General features: G+C 41.9%; 1 protein-coding gene across 3 annotated transcripts in view; it reads left to right on the forward strand.

The window, feature by feature from the left end:
* The window catches only part of ERC2 (ELKS/RAB6-interacting/CAST family member 2), a 997,915-nt gene that overhangs the window by 785,005 nt on the left and 192,842 nt on the right, over positions 1-20,068 (forward strand). For 2 of the 3 annotated variants that reach the window (XM_055558162.1, XM_055558161.1), the window contains exon 18: positions 13,709-13,840. In XM_055558162.1, coding sequence (XP_055414137.1) covers positions 13,709-13,840 — 132 coding nt within the window. Of the gene's footprint in view, positions 1-13,708; positions 13,841-16,273; positions 16,636-20,068 lie in introns of those variants that run through there. The other variant, XM_055558163.1, reaches the window with a different exon arrangement.

Genomic DNA, 20,068 nt, shown 5'->3' on the forward strand with positions numbered 1-20,068 from the left:
AAATTTTACCCACCTCTGGAATATTACCACTAAACTCTGAAAAGAAAAATGTGTTTATGAACTACTGTAAGTTTGACATTGATCCACACCCAGATTCCAGAACAAATTATGCAATCAGTAGTTTATGAAGCTTGGAATAAAGTCGACAATCTCTAATTTTTATTTGTTCACTAAGATTAGGTATTGCTATACTTACATTATTTTTTTGGAAAGTTAATATAAAGGCAGGACTTCAGCTGATCATTTAACACAACAAATTCATATGTGTGTGTGTATTTTATTTACATGTATGTGTATGTATGTGTGTGTATGTATATATATGTGTGTGTGTGCGTGTGTGTGTGTATATATAGGCTTCTGAAGTGGCTCAGTGGTAAAAACTCTGCCTGCCAATGCAGGAGACACCAGAGCCATAGGTTCAATCCCTGGGTTGGGAAAATCTAAAGGAAGAAATGGCATCCTATTTCAATATTCTTGCCTGGAAAATCCTATGGACAGAGGAGTCTGGCGGGTTATAGTCCATGGGGTCGCAGAGTCAACCACATGATTGAGCAACTGAGCACACACACACATACACACAAGGACACATGTGACGCCTTGGATTCAGACTGTTCAAGGCATTATTCTCTTCGAGGAGCTTTGGGTGTGTGTGAGTGTGTGTGCGCTCAGTCACTCAGTTGTTTCTGACTCTTCGCAACCCCATAGACCATAGTCTGCCAGACTCCTCTATCCTTGGAATTTTCCAGGCAAAATTACTAGACATGGCTTGCCATTTCCTCCTCCAGCGGATCTTCCCAGCCCACGGATGGAACCCATGTCTCTTGCTTCTCCTGCATTGGCAGGGCAGATTATTATACCAATGTGCCACTTCGGAAGCCCTCAATGAAAAGATGCTCAGCCTCAAATTATAATGAGGGAAATATGAAGGAGATAACAGTTTTGCATGTGTTAGATTTTTGAAGATTAAAGAGTTTGATGAGATTTTGTGTTGGCACAATGTAGGCAAAGAGGTACAGACTGGAAGTTGACCAAAATTTTTGAAGGGAAATTTGGTAATATCTTTCAGAGTTTAAAATGTGTATACTTTATTCTAGGGATCTCTACTGAATCTCTTTTCTTTGTACATTATAAAAACATCTATTACATGTTTCAGCATCCATCCTTGTTCAGAATAAGCACATGAGGACAGGCAAAGGTGTTCCTTTGGAAAAATATTCTTTGAAGCGTTGTTGGAATAATGAAAAGCCAGAAATGACCCAGATGTTAATCACTCATTCAACAAACATTTGCTGATGCTCACTATGTGCCCAGCAATGCTTTAGGTGCTTGGGATAAATCTTTGAACAAGATAAACAGAGATCTCTGCCCTCTGTTTTAGCACATCAATAGAGGACTAGTAAAGAGAAGTACATGCATAGAATGGAATATGTAACCATTACAAATGAGGCATTTCTACATGATCTTGACATGAAAAGATGGCCAAGACATTTGGGCATTTTATTTTTAAAGGGAGTGTACGTGTTTCCTTTCTTACCTTATGCATAAAAGTTTTCTTGAAAGACTGGCAAAAATCCTTAATAGTAGGGGTAGATATTAGGATAGGGGAAGGGAGAATTTTTAAAATAAACTCTTGTACACTATTTAATTTTTCATATCTAGATGTTTGATTCCTATAATAGAAAACTTATAGATGTTATAAAAAAGAAGAAATTAGAAAGCTAAATTAGTGGTTCTGCTAGAAAGTAGTTCTACTCTCAAAGACGATGGAAAATTCCTTAACCTATCTGTAGGCACTGAGACGAAAATGATTAGGTGTTTGATGCTGTTCAGACTGCAAGAATGGAAATTAATACCATAGTACTTTGGAATGCAAAACGAAAGACACAAGATGGGCCTGTGGTATTACTGGTCATGGACATGGTGGACTTGTCTACACATGCAAATCACATGGGAAGGCAGCCAGGGGCAGGGCAAGGGCCTTGGCCCAGCAGTCAAGAATTCTGGGGCTTTCTCTGGGTTTGTGATTGACTAATGTTCAGCCTCCTGGAGCCTCATTTTCCCCTTGTGTTAAACAGTGAACTTGGAGTCACTGATTTAAGGTATGGCCTAGCACTAACATTACATGAATCAGGATTATTCTGGCAAGTGCTCATTCGTTGGAAAGAGATTCAAGATAGCTGCTGAAATCGCCACTTTCCGGTTACCCACATCCACTCAGTGCTTTGAAGAAACATTAATTATGTAATTTAATATCTGTTTAGATTCAAGCTGAAATGCTTTTGAATATTTTGTACTTAGGCTATTTCAACTCCAGGGTCATAGAAGATCAGGTTTTTTGGAGTCTACCTTAAACAGATGACTAAGAGAAATTGATTTTCAAAATATGTTCTTCAGATGAATTTAATTTGATATTATGGAGAAAACAAACAAACACAACAAAAAACAACATGAGTCAACACCCTGGGCATTTCCAGATTAAACTAGAGTGTAATTTCATCCTTTCTTTAGCTCCCCAAACCCCAAAGTTGCATTTTGCCTCTTCCTTGGGGGTAAAGTTTCACAGAAGAGGTGGTGGTTGTAGTTGAGTTTTCATTCTTGTATGCTGGGGGAATATCAGCCTGGAGCAGAGTGTGAGGGGACCTGTCATGCCTGTTATTCATGTGTCTCTGGGAGGCTCCATGGAGACCTTGTATCCAGAGAGGAAGATGCGACTCAGATTCTCCTTCCCTGTGGAACTAAATTGGTCCTAGTTAGGGTCAGTTCAGAGTACCCCCTATAAAGCTAGTAAGCATACTGAAATCCAAACACAAGGGAGACAGCACAGCAAGCAACGCAAATGAGAAGATAAACGCCAGAGGGAATGTTTCATAGATTTGGTATTTGGGACACTCCACTGCCATTTCTCCCTTCCCATTTGTTTTTCAACTGATTGAAAAACTACTAATGAGCGTGTTTACATTTTCTCCAGTTGTCTTACCCAAGTGTGAGACCAGCTGGGGAGAGGGGTTTGTTCTCTGTCCAAAGCCCTAGCTGTCTCTCCCTCCGTCTTCTTCTCACTCTCCGGCTGCCAGACCCCCTCCGCCCTGCCAAACCTCTCCTCGCCTGCTCACCACCCCTCTCCCTAGGGTTCTCTCTGTGTTCAGCACCGGCCAGCAGCCCCACCACATGTTTTGCATTGCTCACACCCTCCCTTCTCTCCCTGCTTTGTTGTCATTTGTTTTGTTTTGAAAGGGGTGAGGTGCAGAGGAGGTCTTGGGTTTGTGCCCTTCCACTCAGCCTCAGCACTGGGATTCAGCCCAGATTGCATTTGCCCCCATTTCTGCACTGAGCTCAAAAGACCCTGTAGGAGAATGTCTTTCTGTCCTCTCACAGTTCTTCTGGATGCATTTTCTCTCTCTGGTCTGCTCCAAATTTCTAGTCTCTGACCTCTAAAACCCAACTCGTTCTCAGTTGCTTTGCTCTTTCCTTCTGATGAGGGTGTCTCAAGCTTCTCTCATTTTGAAAACCACCTTCATAAGGTTTTCCATGTTCTCTAACATAATTTCTGTGAATTCCCTTTTTGGATGAGATTGTTACCATGCATGCGTGCTCAGTTGCTTCAGTTGTGTCCGACTCTGCATGACTCTATGGACTGTAGCCCACCAGGCTCCTCTGTCCATGGGATTCTCCAGGCAAGAATACTGGAGTAGGTTGCCGTGCCCTCCTTCAGGGAATCTTCCTGACCCAGGGATCAAACCTGCATCTATTTGCATTGGCAGGCAGGTTCTTTATCACTGCTGCTGCTGCTGCTAAGTCGCTTCAGTCGTGTCCGACTCTGTGCGACCCCAGAGATGGCAGCCCACCAGGCTCCCCCGTCCCTGGATTCTCCAGGCAAGAATACTGGAGTGGGTTGCCATTTCCTTCTCCAATGTGAAAAGTGAAAGTGAAAGTGAAGTCGCTCAATCGTGTGCGACTCCTAGCGACCCCATGGACTGCAGCCCACCAGGGTCCTCCGTCCATGGGATTTGCCAGGCTTTATCACTAGCACCACCTAATTTATTCAAACACATTTTATAGCAAACCCATAACTATGAAAAGGGCTTCCCTGGTAGCTCAATGATAATGAATACACCTGCAATGCCAGAGTGAAAGTGAAAGTGAAAATCATGTAGTGGTGTCAGACTCTTTGTGACCCCATGGACTATACAGTTCATGGAATTCTCCAAGCCAGAATACTGGAGTGGATAGCCTATCCCTTCTCCAGGGGATCTTCCGAACCCAGGGATCAAACTTAGGTCTCCCACATTGCAGACAGATTACCAGCTGAGCCACAAGGGAAGCCCAAGTATATTGGAGTGTATAGCCTATCCCTTCTCCAGGGCATCTTCCCAACCCAGGAATTGAACCAGGGTCTCCTGCATTGCAGGCAGATTTTTTACCAACTGACCTATCAGGGAAAACCTCGTTTAATTCCTGAGTCAGGAAGATACCCTGGAGGGATAGGCCACCCACTTCAGTATTCTTGGACTTCCCTAGTGGCTCAGTCGGTAAAGAATCCACCTGCAATGTGGGAGACCTGCGTTCAATCCCTGGGTTGGGAAGATCCCCTGGAGGAAGGTATGGCAACCCATTCCAGTATTCTTGCCTGGAGAATCCCCATGGACACAGGAGCCTGGAGGGCTGTGGTCCATGGGGTCACAAAGAGTTGGACACGACAGAGTGACTACACATATATAAGTGTGAAAAACCCTTCATACTCCCTGTGGTTCATCTTGCATATCTCCAGGTATGTGGACATGTCTCCTCTTAGCCCTTCATGTGTAAGGCTCTCCGTCCTCTCCTGAGGTGCTGCTGTGTTGCTCAACCTTCACATTTTTCTCAGCATAGTCATTGAACTGTCAGTTTCCAATCTATTGACTAGTTCTGTTTGGCCATACCACAAGTTAATTTCCACAGTTCTTCAGTTAAGGAGATGATTCTACGCAGGCCAGTAATAATGAATCTTTATTGGATGTATGAATTGAATGAAGACCTTGACCTCCCTTGTCAGCACAGTTTTAGAGTCTGAGTTCTAATGCCTATAAACAGCCTTCTCATTTTCTTTTTTCCTCTTTTCTTTTTTTTTTCTTCCTTCTTTCCTCCCTCTCACCCTTCTTTGCTTTTTTTCCAGCCTCTCTTCTTTTCTTTTTAGTTAAAAAATTGGAATTTGATTTTCAAGCTCACTTTCTAAAGAAACTCTAATAGGCCATACACAGAATATGTCCTTAGTTAGTAGAAGTCTGGGTTTTTTTTTTTTTTTCCCAGAGACCCTCTATTGACTCTCTGAGTTGAAACAGTTTAGACTCCACATAAAATATGCATTGTTTACCCAGGCTCTTCATGCTCTGCATACTGTTACAGTCCTTGAAGAGCTTGTCAGTGACAAGTAAGATAAATGAGTGAAGAGGACTTTACAAGTGTTTAAAAGCTAAGTATAGCATGTGCTGTCCACTACTTAATTAAACAGACCTGAGCTTAACTAAGTAACTTTGTGGTAGAAACTTCTAGGGCCTTCCCCTTTTCCCAGACCCCTGCCATTTCGAGCAGTGCTCAGAAAGTTAGAAATTTCTTGGTTGTCTTCAGTTGCTGACATGTTAGCCTAGGTTTGAAACTATCCTGTTGGTTAAAGCATTAAAAATTAATGCAGCTTGTGGATAATGACTTTTGAATTTGTATTAGGACTTGGTCAGCAACATGGGGCTTGATCAAGATTTTTATAATGTGTCTGAGTTTCATCCTTTTCACAGAGAGCTTTAAAATAAAAAGTGAGTTCTTTCTCTCATCAGCTCTAACTGGGGTCACTGTCCAGAGAGTTAAGAGCCCATTTCCAGCTCAGTCTTACTTTTTGGACTTTCCTGGTGGTTCAGACCGTAAAGTGTCGGGATCAGTCTCTATGAGTCTGAGCAGGATGGTAGAGTGGGTACTTAGGAAGCTGTGGAATCATACTCCCAAATCTTTCAGTTGTACGATCTTGGGTACAAGATTGTATCTTTCTTGGGTATCTTTCTCATAAACACTACCACTGCCATTACGTATTTTACTTTTACTTTCCTTCTTTTGGAGAAGGAAATGGCAATCCACTCTGGCACTCTTGCCTGGAAAATCCCATGGATGGAGAAGCCTGATAGACTGCAGTCCATGGGGTCGCAGAGAGTCGGACACGACTGAGCAACTTCACATACACTTTCCCTCTTTACCCATACATTCCAAAGGCATGTTTCTCAAACTTATCCCACAATCTCAACTCACAATATTGTTGCAAAGAAGGCAAACAGGGCTATCATACTGAAAAGCCTCAGTTTCTTTATCTGGAAAGTGGGGATAATCACAGCCTCTATCAGGGATGATAGTGAGGATTCCCTCTTGGTTTTTAGGGGCTTCATCCCCTGTGCTTGCCACCATTAAAGATTTTGAATATGCCTTTCTCCACCCCCAGCCTACATCAGAGCTTTGCTGCGACTGATGAGAAGAGATGATAACAGCAAAGTGCTGTGGTTGGCACACAGCAAGAGCTAGGAAAGCCTCTTATTATTCTTGGTATTCACAGGAGGGTCTGTCTCACAGTGCCAGTCCTCTTTCTGCTACTATTAAGGATCTTTATATTGTTAGCAAAGCACATAGAGCTCTTTCTCTGGCCCCATGGTCTGCACTGGCTGGTAGCAGAACAGAGGTGATGATGGTCTCAGCTGTACTATCTGTCCAGAACCCTTTGGGGAATTCCTCAGGTTCCTAAAGTGACAGCAGGACACAGTTGATTAGAATAATCTCCCTCCCTTGCTTTTAGAAGAAAAAAAGAAAAGAAAAACTACCCAAAAATAAGTACAACAAGAAATATGAACAGTAGACTCGCATCTGTTCATGTGGAGTTTCATTCATGCGAAAGGCATTCTTTCCTGTCTTGCCTCCACTAAGGGACTAGAACGCTGGTTATTTATCAGTCACCTCACTCCCTCTTAGACTGGGGTTTTTTTCCTAAGGACATGAACTTTTGTCTGCCCTGTTCCCTGGCCATACCTACACGCGTGACCAGGGGAAGACCTCAGGCAAGGAGAAGTGCGGAGGCTTGAGGCGGGATGACAGCAGCACGTCCAGGACTGACCATCCAGTCTGCGAGTGATCTCCGGGGCGGGACGAGAGGATAGGGGAGGGGCACCCACTTCCCTATAACAATTACAAATGAAGTAAAATAAGGGCACTCAATGACTAGGTACAAAAATAGCAGCCAAACTGTCCGTGGTGACTACTAATTTTCTGTCTATAAATAAGAGCTGAGGGAAGCAGCTTCAGCAAGGCTGGGAGGAAGAGTCTCATCAGTGTCCTGTTTGGCTACAGATGGATGGCAGGACTGACGAGCTAAAAAGCAGGAGGAGATCAGACCAGTTTTCAAGGCAGGACTGATGCTGCCGCAGTAGTTTGTGTAGGTATTTCTAAATACATGGATGTCCAGACCCTGGCCCAGTTTCCCAAAGATGGCATGATTTGATGTGTGTGAGCATATGGCTATGGCTCTTATAAAATTCCTTCCAAAACCCCAAGTTGGTAAGTTCTTCTGAGAAATAAGATAGCGAATTACCATCTGAAATATTTTTCCTGCTCTCCTCACATCCAGTAAAGGAATGAAGAAAACAACACATACACAGACATCATGGTTTTTTTTAAACTTATTTTTAGTATGTTTATTATTTAATTTGAGTTCTTTTTTTTTTAATTTTATTTTATTTTTTAACTTTACAATATTGCATTGGTTTTGCCATATATCAGCATGAATCCGCCACAGGTATACACATGTTCCCCATCCTGAACCCTCCTCCCTCTTTAATTGGTCATGTTGATGTACATACCATGTTTTGAGTTCCAGTTCCCCTCATTGGCCTGTTTTTCCTCTCATGATGATTAGAAGGTGAGTTTGTCGTTCTGGTTGAGAATCTCCCCAGTTCACTCTTCCTTATAGCTGTGTCCACACCAACTCTCACATCTTAGCTCAGAGGTCATCTGACCCATGCAGCCTTATCTGATATCCAGCCCTTAGCTAGAATGGATTTTTCCTGCCTCCAGACACTCAAGTAAACCAAGCCTTTCTCCTTGTTTTTCTTCTTATACTGTGTTACAGTCCATCCTGTAATTCCCCATATATTTATCTTTGCTTTGTTGCATGCATCTGGCCTGGGACCTTTCCATTCATAAACAACTATAGGACTCGAGTCAGAAACCTGGGTTTAAGTCCTGTTTCTGTATGCACTAGCTAAGCAATCATGGGCTTGATTTCCTTGTCTGTAAAAGATGGCTCATAAGAATAGCTATCTCAGAGGATTCAATGAATGTGTTCTACTCAGACACTTAGCCTGACATGTAATTGTTCTAGTCTTGTGGTTGCAGGAGTTTGATGAGTGTTGAATGAATTTCTGTGCAGTGTCCACCATAGAAGGCATTCCATCAGTGATTCTCACTTACTCCCATAAGGTTCCCTGATGCTGAATACTCCCCTAATAGCTTCTTTATCCCCCTGCTTCATTCTGTCCTGCAAGAGTAACCCAAGCATTGGAACCCAGACCCCACTCACTTATGATTCACTGCTGTGTGGGCCTGTGGGTGTTCTGGAAATCCCTTCCCTTCTCACTGCTCAGTTGTTGCTCAGTTAAAGTTTCTTCATCTTTAACTCAGAGACAGGCACTATTGACCTTGCTCTGATTTCACAGAAAGAAGGCCGATAGAAGAGTTCTGGACTATTTCGAATTTCCCTGGCAGGAAAGAGGCAGAAAAGAAAACCTGAGAGGAGAAAGTGTAATTGCTAGTATGGTATTATCTCCATATCCCATAGCAACAAATTTGTTATATATTTTTTTCTTATTTAAACCATATTCGTGAAGGTTTTATTGTTAAGTTGATCCAGATGACTGATCAAAGCATAGTTTGTTATTGCCACCTTGCTAAAATATTTTTAAAGGCAGTTTTAATATTACACTTTTATAGCTACATATTCCTATTAAGCTATTGAGTCTATTACTAGTCAATCAAGGATTTTCATTTTGTTTCAAGAGCTCCTTGGATAAACTCTTCAGAAAAGTCAAGAGCAGTGGAGTCTATGGCACCTTTTCACAGATGGTGTTCATCAAGGATTTTAGTTAATAGATACAGTTTCAGTTTTCCATGGTTGACTTTTGGTGCTAATGAAAGTATTCTAAAGATTCCTGCTCTTCCAAAGGCTAGAATATAGTAAGGAAATAAACCTCATGACACCCCCACTCTCTTTATTCTTAATGATGTAACTACCCAAAGACATGAAGTATTTCAGTAGGTCCATTTTATTCAAGAACAGAATATTTCTCAAACAAGAACAACTTGACTTTTGTAACAGTTCCAGAACTGTACATTTATCCTGCTCTCTCATGTCCAAGAACAACAACAACCAAGAACAAAGGCATGATGGGGAAAGTTAAACCATCACATGAGAGTTACATACTCAACTGATTCATCATAGATGCTAATTCTGTATTTTTTCTTTTTATCTTTTCCAAATAACCAGTATCCTTTCCATTCATTCCTTCATACACTTACACATTTATTCAACATACATTTACTTTTTAAATATCAGACTGTGCTAGGTGATGAATCCAAGGGTAATTCGCACCTAGCACTTTCCCTGAAGAGAATTTCAACCTAGCGGAGGAGAAAGCCAAGAAAGAATGCAGTTATTTACCATTCATAGAGATAAGTGCTGTGATGGAAGTAGTAGAATTCTGGGGAAGGCAGTAGAATGGCACTTAATCCCTTCCAAGGTGGACTTAAGGAAGGTGGTTCTGGAGGTGATAATGTCGAAGCTAAGACTAGAAGAACTAATGGTTATAACCAAGGTAGAAGAAGAGGAGCATGTCATAAAAGGCATGACAGGAGGAGAGGATAGCATGTCCCCGGGCAGGGGAGAGGAAGGTGGGATGCTGGGAGGCGAACAGCAGTTACCTAACAAGAGCTTCCTAAGCTCTGCAGGAGATGGGGCTCTTTCCTGGGGACAGTGTGGAGTCTCTGGGAAGCTGAAGCCAGGTAGTAACAGAGGTCTGATGTCACTCTGACTACAGGTCGTGTTTGACCGGAGGCAAGAGTGCAGCAGGAAAGCTGTTAGGAACCTATTGCCCCAGAGAAATAAGGTGGCGTCTGGAAGAAAGAGGAAGTAGAAAATGAAATCTGATTAGATTTGTCTCAGCAGTCATGACATAATATAATAAAACAAATATAACACAGCCAAAGGTGAATGTGTCAGGTCAGCAGTTTGGTAAACTCTGAAAAGGAAATAAAAACAGGCTTTCGTGAATTACTAAATGAGGCCATTAGTTCCCAAGAGTAGTGCCATGGAAAGCTATCTCGCTCCAACTCTGTATTAGCTTTCCTGGAATTTCACTTTTGATTGTCCAGAAGATGTGCTGTATAAGGCTTTGTGGTGGGCACCTTGTATATCTGATGGCTACAGGGATATGAACCATCACACATGGAATCACCTGATGAACATGTTTGAAATTATTTGAGCAAGTATAATCCTTGTTCCAAGCCTTAAGATTTTTCTGCAATTTTTCTTCCATCCACCTTTAGGGAGTGTTTATTCATAGCTTCCTATCCTTATAGACCATTCTTGGCATGTTAGGAAACCAATATAATTGGGTGGAGATAAGGATAGGTAGTGTAGATTGAAAAAACATTAAGAGCTCCATTTCCAATTTGATAATTAAGTAAGCAGGATCAGTCAAACGTTTTTACGGAAGGGAAAACTAGAAACCAGCCTGTAAGCAATCGGTCACAGTTTAGGGGATATGCTACAAGCTAGATAAATAAAAATGGTCTAAAGTATCAGGCTAAACTCTCATTTTTCGTCTCCATTTCACACTCTTCTCTTCCAGCCCAGACTAATCAAAAGAAGCCTCTTCCGCTCACAATTGCTGTGTGTACATTTCCCCCAGATCTGGTATTCACATGAACAACGTGGTTTATTTATATTTCAGCACCAAATTGGAAAGATGACATCATTCATTTACAGTCTTTATCCCATGACATGCCTATTCTCCAACACCTCATTTCAGCAGACACATTTAGGACCGCATATAGCATCTTGTTTAGCTTGTACATTCTTTTATGGGATACAGTTCAAAGGTAGGGAGCTTTAAGCTTGTCACTGGTAAGAAAATAATCTCATAAAATCACAGGAGCTTCCCCAAAGGATAAGGACATTATGATGTTTACAATAGTAGGGTTATTATTTGTTCATTTAGGCTTCATCACTCATTCTTGGGTGAGTCCCTTTCTTCTTGACCATAGCAGATCTTATAACTCCCTTCAGACTTTCAGAATTCTTTTAGAAGAAACAATTCCAGATTTATTAGATCGTGAGTTCAAAACTGCAGGCTCCTGACGATACTGGAATTTTAGGTGTGAACACGACATTTCACAATCTCATGCACGAGTACAGGCCGGTAGGGGAGTCGCAGCATTTGGTCGGCAACAGCTCCACTGACTGCTCTTTCTCACAACATATAACGTGTCCGTTGGGTCTTCTGACACTTTAAGTGGACACATGAAGGCTGGAAATGCTATCAGCTGCCAGAGGTTGCCTGGGATTTTTTTTTTTTTTTTTTTAGGTGGCTCTTTCTCTCTATTTTTATTGTCTTTATCCATATACTTGCATTTTTTTTTTAACTGTCTATTCTGGGGCCTTTCAAATATTGTACACATTTAAAACACTGGAGTGAGTAAATCATGAGACATCCTCTGTCCTACAGAACTGGAATGTGAAGTCAGTTTCCAAAACTTAACAGAACCAAAGCATCTGTGAGAAAGCTATTTCTACCTGTTCAGCTGTTTGCCTTTTTTTGCTAGCAACATGGCAAAGAGAAAGGCCTCAAGATTGAGAATTGGAAGGTCCAGATTATCTCCATGTTCTGTGTCAAGAAAGAAAATCTATGCCTTGATTTTCCAGCTGTAAATGAGGATAGTAATAATTCCCCCAGGAAAGTTTTGAGGATAAATTAGATCATACATGAAGAACACTACAAGAATAGACTGCTAGGTCCAGAATTGTTATCCGAGTATTGTTTATGTTACATACTAAAATTCCAACTGTCTGAATGCTCTGCCAGACTCTGACTTTCAGCTCTCTTAAAGTGTTGATGGCTCATTGTCATGAGCCACCAGTGGGGTTGTTACGGCAACTCATGAGATGTCCTCAATTCTTAATGACCTTCCCTGGCTGAAGACAATTGGGTTGCTCACCTCCAGAATGACAGTGGCCCTCAAAATTATGGCCTCTTCTTTCTTTGAGTCACTTGTTACAGCAACATGTATAATGTTATCTGTATCTACTTGGCCCTGTGTTAGACGCTGGAGAGAGACTGATGAAAGAAGCAGCCTCAAGTTTACTGACAAATGGACGGACGAATCCGTGGTCAGAGAGGCGTGGTAAGCAGGAGGTACATGTCACCTGGTCTCAAGGGCGGGGTCAGGAAAAGGCTATGCATTAGCCTGACACGGAAACTAGAGGCAGGGAAAGGTGGCTGGGGCAGCTGTCACAAACAGAGGAAACATGTATTAAGAAGGAGAAGTGTCTTCTAGTAAACAATGACAATAGTAATAGTAGCATGACTTTTATTTCAAGCCCATTATGGACCAGATTCTGGACTGACTTGAAATTCACTCTCTTCACAATACTTTGTCCTCACAACAACCCCAGGGAAGGGGTTCTATTACTCCCATTTGAAAGTTGAGGAAATTGGGGCATAGAAATAGTTAATTCTCAAAAGACCATGTACCCAGTGAAGAGGTGGTTGAACCCAGATGGCCTTATCTCCAAGCTCACACTTGGAGTCTCTGCATTTCCCAGCTTTCTGAGCTGGATATTTTTATCTGCCTTTCTCCGTGGACTTCAGGCAGTTTTGTGGATTCTGTGACCTTTGTTAGCTCAATTGATCATTGGTCTCTTTCTTGCCTTGCATAATAAAACCATATAGTTCTGTAGCCCTTGGAGTTTAACTCTGACACTTAGTTGCCTCGTGTGACAAACATAGCAAGGAGTCAAATTAGAGTGGTTAACTCTTCTCCATCAGCTTTGCTTTCTTTGCCTTAATTTCCCTAAAGAACGATATTAGTTAAAATGTCCATAGAGAGCCATTGCCCTAGAAGTCATCCTAGCAACAAACCAGCCCCATCAATATTTTTGCGGTTGGCAGCCTTTTGGTGGGCCTCTCTGCCTTGTCTTGCAGGACGACTGTTGTCTGTAGCTCTCTGTCTCCTTCCAGGTCTTTCCCATCTTTTCATTCAGGGCTTCCTTCCCTTGCTTGCTCTAGAGGGTAAGATGTGATGGTTGGCAGTATGTTATTGCAAGCTTACTATGGATCTGTGTGATCGCTTGATAACACAAAGCACTTTAGCATGTGTCCATTTATTGGCTTTTAAATCACGTGGGGGAAGTACACTTATGTCTATGAATGTCTATCTGACAACACAGCGGATTCAGTGATGTGACAGAACCTCTGTCACCAAAGCTAATGGAATGGTGCTTTCTTTATTAAGTTTCCATTGAACTAAAAGTGAAAATCTCTGTTCCTTAAAAAAGAATAATGGGAGCCCTACAGGTGTTGTAATTATGCCCTGACCCTCTTTGGCTGGTCTTCCAGCTCCTGATGGAATCTTCCCTGGTTTGTGTTCTGTGCAGACCCAAAACAGGATGAAGCTGATGGCGGACAACTACGATGAGGACCACCATCACCACCACCACCACCACCACCACCACCACCGGTCTCCTGGGAGGTCGCAGCATTCCAACCACAGGCCCTCTCCTGACCAGGTCAGTTTCATCGCTGCTTACCTCTAAGACCCCTTTTACCCTTTGGATATTTTAAGATAAAATAAATAATCCTCAAGAAATAATAAACAGCATAAAGTGATATATTCTTTGAACTGAAACTAATAGCTTTGGTATTTATTTCCATCACTCAGGGAATCTAAATGTTTTCCTTTCTCCTTCCTCTTTAAGGTTTTGTCTGTTCTTGTTTATGTTATGCATTTTCTTTCCTCCTCTCCTTTCTTTTTCATAGATATGTAGTCTATTGCTGGCACAGTATCTAATGGTGGGTTACTTTGGAATGTTGTTTTCAGAGTTTTAAGAGAAAGCACTTTGTTTCCATGAGCTTGGCAATCAGAGAAGCCGTGAGTTTGCTGAGCACTGTCCTAGAAAATCCCTTAGTGAAGCAAATTAAAAGTGGGGTAAAACTACATGAAAAGAGATCAGTTTTGCTTGCATTTTAGCCAGTGAAGTCAAGGCGTCTGGTTTATTTGATTTGGACTCTGTTTTCTCGCTTACCTAAGTAAAGAAGTGAGGAGATGGCTTGACAAAAACACAGTTCTCCTGTAGTTTTCAGTGATATTCACCTTCACCCGCCAGATGCAAAAACTGTTTACATGTTTAGCATTAAAATTCTTGAAGGTAAATTTTATGGAAATTATGAAATTAAATGCAAATTAGTAGGATATCATAGTCAATATTAATAGTTTCCTCTTTTATCATACTGTGACCTTTTTAAAAAGTAGTGTAACTTATACAATAAATTTCAAGAGAGGTGGGGTCATAGGTAATGGAACGGAACCATCTAAATGCCTTTGTTATATATTTCTAAATAGTGAGGAGCGAGATTATTTGAATTACCTGTGTGAGGAAGGATTTCACTATTTATAAAAGGAAGGGGTGCTTGCTGAACCCCTAAAATTTTTTCAGATAACACTGTTTCCTTTTTCCCTCATGTTGCTAGCATCCCATAGGAGAAGTTAAGATTCCAAGTCTCCAAGAATTTTACTAGCAAGTGGTACAATTCCAGAGGGCGCTATTTATATAGTTCACAACATAAGACATACCCCGTGGAGCTGTGCAGTAAGGTAGCTCCAATCAGAGCGATCCTCACCCTCAGCTTGGTCCTGTCATTGTCCTGGGAAACATTTGCCCTCAGAGACCTCAACCCTGGAAAGGATGTTCACACAGGACATCTTAGTTTCTGAAGCTAAGTACAGAAAGGCACCGGTTTATGTCATTAATTCTCAAAAAGGGTTCTCAGTTTGGAAATCAGCAAAGTGGAAAGTGAGATTGATTTTATGTCATTCTCTTGAATGTCTGGTTTGGGTTTAATTTGGTTTTATTTAGTCAGTTATCATCCCTCACAACCATCACCACTTTCCCACATTCACCTACCCCAGTGTACCTGGCATCCTGCTAATTCATTCTCATTCTTGATCCCTGCTTTTTGCTCCTTGACCTTCTGCCTTGGGAAAAGAGTGTAAGATTTTATTGGTACTAGAGACCACCCTGGACTTTCCCCCAGAGAAACAGGAACAGAGAACACTATAGCGACAGAAAAAGGATTTGGACCCAAACTGGGGGAGTGGGTCACACAAGCACCTGCTGAGATAACAGTCTTGTTTCATCACTGAGACACATACGCTAAAGTGTCATGCTAGAAACACAGCACCGGTTCAAATTTATCTGCCTTGAGATGCTGTATTTTTATTTTTTATAAAAGATAGCCTCCAGATGCTTTTCTAGAGGTCTTTAATCATTAAACTAGAGTACTTGCCTGTTTGGTTGACTTCTGTTGGTTGACAGACACTAGCAGTTGTTATAAGACAGAGATCATTGCTCAGGTGTGGTGCCCTCCACAGAATAGTTAGCATTCCTTGAGAAAAAAAAAAAAATTCCACGTATGTTATCTGGCTAACATACGTGGTCAGGACCTCTTGTACGTTGCCGATTATTAGGAAGGTGGTGATGACCTTCCACTTTCACATTCTCCATCTCAGTAAGTACTGTAAGCAACCCATTAACATAAAGGCAGAGAGTGTCACCCTCTTCCTCAGAGGAAAAATCCACTGAGAGGAGGAGGCCCTCAAGAGCTGGGAGTCCTTTGCTCATTCAACCGAGGCTTGGAGCACCTATCCCATGATGGCCACTTTACTGGGCCTGGGTAAGGGAATAATGGATAATAGCCTTATATTCAAGGAGTTTATGTCTGGTTTCAATTAAAAATCTGATGTCTCATTCATTTCTGTTCAGGATAATGTCAGTCAGAACAAGACAGATAACAGTAGTTTTAACTTAATTAGGGGGCCCGTGACTTAGGAACTACAGTGGGGTTCACTGTGAAAGTGAAATATCATTCATCAGAAGGATAGCTTTTGTGACTTTAAATTGGAGTCAGCAAGGCTGTAATACTCCCTTGGTGTATTTTTTCAGTCAGTGGAGGAGACTCAAGTCGGGAGCCCTCATAGGAGGAGGTGGACTCCAGAGATGGAGCTGGCAAGACCTCCCTGGGCTGGTTAACCTTTCTGACCAGGTATTCCTGCTCTTGGACAATGATGCTTCTCCCTGTGTGGGATATGGAGATTCATATTCACCAACTTATGTATCAATTTATGCATCATTATAAATCTACATCCCAGTCTGTGACAGTCATTGAAAGGCTGGGAAGTCTTTCCCAGTTGATTACAAAAGCTACACATAATTGTGTAAGCATATATACTAACATGTATGGAGTGGAGCTACTTCTTAGGAGATAGTGACAGCTTTATATGAGTATGTGACAACATTAGAGGCTGAATAATGGATTGATTTGGATGAGATTTGAACTAAGTGTTCATGATATGCCCCTATTAAATGAACCCGACTTAAAGGGGAAAATTCTCTTTGAGGGATTCCTGATTCCCTTCCCATGAATGTTTTAGCCCTAACTTTCCTGTGGCCATGAGCGTTGACCACCTATACCTTATAGAAGAGGAACTCCAAAGTGTTGACGTTAACTTTTGAGCTAAGAGGTCAGAGCACATGAAAATGAAGAAGAAAAAAAAATAATCAGCCACTTTGCTACTTTCCCAGAGAAACTAATTTTTCCTTAGGAAACTCAATTTAAGTATTGCCAGGTACTTGCAGCGGAGAAGGCAATGGCACCCCCACTCCAGTACTCTTGCCTGGAAAATCCCATGGGCAGAGGAGCCTGGTGGGCTGCAGTCCATAGGATTGCTAAGAGTTGGACACGACTGAGCGACTTCCCTTTCACTTTTCACTTTCATGCATTGGAGAAGGAAATGGCAACCCACTCCCGTGTTCTTGGCTGGAGAATCCCAGGGACAGGGGAGCCTGGTGGGCTGCTGTCTCTGGGGTTGCACAGAGTTGGACACGACTGAAGCGACTTAGCAGCAGCAGCAGCAACAGGTACTTGCAGAGTTAGATTCTTTTCCCACTTCTTCCCTGACCCTCTCTCTTTTACTATGATTTTGCTTTCTCCTTGGGAGAAACTGAATCCAAGGGTTATAAGTCTAGACTAGCCTTTCCCAAAGTAACTTTTGGAACATTAGTCCCATGAGGAAGGTTTGAAACAAAGAATCAGTGGGCAAAGAATTTGGGGAAAGTGCTGCATATTATAACATAATCTTGGAGAGTCTTGGTGCAATTAAGAGATTAAAGGATCCATAAAGTCATGTAAGAAAGCAAGTTCTCCAGTTTTATTTAACCCAGAATTTCCCAGACTCACTTGATCATGGAATCTTTTTTCTTCTTCTTTTCAAGTAGCATCTGTGCTCTGAGGAATACTGTCCTCAGAGTATCAGTTGTAGAAAAAGACTACCCAGCTTAAAACATGGCTGATCCAGTGCCCATTGTTGTTGTACATCAAAAGATAGACTTTTGAGGCAAAGTTTCCTTATGGTTTACATAGCAGAAAATGAGAGTGTTCACCTCTTAGGATTCTTTTTTATTTCAAGACAATGGCATCTGAGAATGAGTTATACCACCAAAAAATCAATTGATTGCAGTTAAGGGAACCATCATAAAAATGAGGACCCAAGAAAGTGAGAATAATCATACATGCACATCTCTTCAGGGATTGAAAATGCATGTGATAAGGGGAAGGAAATATGGAGAATATGTAAGAGAATTCAGTGGGGTGTGTCAGTCCAACAAACTAGACCCCCATCCAAGAAAGGAGCAGTTAATAGTTTGTGCCCTATGACCCCCGAGAATGACCATAGTCATTGAATATGTTCAAGTACAACATTCAGAGAAGTCCCAGTAGTGCGTTAGGAAACCTTTCAAACCAAGAAGTGGGCACGCAAGCAGACAAGAAATATATCCCATGATATAGGCTGCTGGTGAGCTCTAAGAAATAATTAAGACCAAACACTTAGTTGTACCTGCTGGAGACACATTAGTGATTTTATTTTTAGTAAAGTTACCAAGACCAATTTTAGAAAAGCTAAGTGGAAACTCAACTTCTCCCAAATGCCCTCTGGACCTGCCATCATCACTATCTGTTATTTTTAAGTAGCATTTTTCCTTGCCTTATCCAGGATGCCAAGATTTTTTACTCATTTTCCCAGGCATTGTGTAGCTTTTATAGTCATAGTTCATGATATAGTCCTTCCATATAGTCCTTCCAGTGCCTCCCAGGTATGGACCAACCCCATGGATAAGAAAAGCATGGCATCAGAGTGAGCACCACACTTCAGATGACTCAAAACACCAGACTCGTTCAGGTTGCCCTTTGGCTTCTAGAACTCCCACTACTGTGCTTGGGTTGGATGTTGGGTCTTTAAAGACCTGGATCTTACTTCTTTTTGGTGCAAAACGTACCTCCAATTGTTAAAGCATCTGGCACTCTGATTCTAATTTGTGGGGACCTAATTGGCAAAAACCTAAACACTTTTTTTGTGTTGGAACCCCAGAATATGTCGTCACTTTCAAAGCCCAGAACTTGTCTCTCCTCTCTCTGGCTCTTTCTTTGAATATAAATGCTCACTCACTCACAGGAGTTGGAAAGGTCGAGGAATTTTGACTACCTTGAAGACTTTCAGATTCCCAATTAGAGTTTAAATTTCACATTTTGCTTATAGAAATCTTACTTGTAAAGGATGGCTACAGAGTCCAGGAGCATGGAGGCATAATACTTATTAAATTTATTATGGGAATTTTTGATTGAATTTTATGTCGTATTCATACTCTCTGTTACATATTCCAAAGCATAGTTGTACCTGTCTGGCTCATAGTAGGCACTTGATAAATGTCTGTTGAATGAATTCTTCCTGTAGTACCTCTGGGAAATAAGAATGGCAGATGGGAGTATCCCCATTACACAGATAAGGACACTGGAGCTCAGGGAGGCTGATATCTATTCAGAATCACATACCTGCAAATCAACAGGCCCCAGAGAAGGGTCTGTATCTCTGAATGCTGTACCCAGGGCAAACCTCCTTGAATGTCAGTATGGATCTATTTATGCAACCATGTGTACTAAATATGGTTTAATTACAGTATCAACTTCCTCTAAATGCAAATGTGTATTTTCAGTTTCCTGTCCAGTTGTAGTAAATTTTATCTCATTTTGGTTTAGTTTTCAAATTTGAATTAGAATTTCATCCCATCGGTTGTCTTTCCATTTGCCCCAGCTTTCATCAACATTATTCCCGTTCTTCTGTTTGTGATATTCACTTCATTTTCCCCCATCCCCGCTGCCCTTTACTTTTCTCCATACCTGCTGTCACTGTGCCAGTGAAAATGTGGCTTCTTACAGCTCTCCCACTGCCCTCGAGGCACCAGAGTGAGGCTCTCAAGGAGTAGAGAGCCTGGCACAGAGAGGGAGAGAAATCGCTCTGGGTTACAGAGGGCCCTGGGCGGTGGATCACCAGGATCCACATTCCTTTGCTCGCTCACCCGTGAGCCTGTGTACACACAAGGCCCGGGACCAGTCAGGCTCCCAGAGCAGAGGAGAGGGTGCGTCCCTTGGCTCGAGGCTACCATCGGACCAGCTAGGGCTCTTGGAGGGCTTTCAGATAGTGACCTCATTGTGACAGAAGCTGGGTTAGCTATTGTACATCCTCCACTGCAGGGTGTCCACTCTCCTAATCTATTCCTAGAAAATTGATTGCCCCAATCCTAAATGTTACTGACTCCACTTGGCAGTTTCCAAAACCTACCTGCAGATGTAAATAGTGGCTTTGGGCCCGTTCTCTGCCGCTCCTGTTTACTCTGTGGTCCCAG

The sequence above is a fragment of the Bubalus kerabau genome, chromosome 20 (genome assembly GCF_029407905.1).
Source record: "Bubalus kerabau isolate K-KA32 ecotype Philippines breed swamp buffalo chromosome 20, PCC_UOA_SB_1v2, whole genome shotgun sequence".
NCBI classification, from domain to species: domain Eukaryota; kingdom Metazoa; phylum Chordata; class Mammalia; order Artiodactyla; family Bovidae; genus Bubalus; species Bubalus kerabau.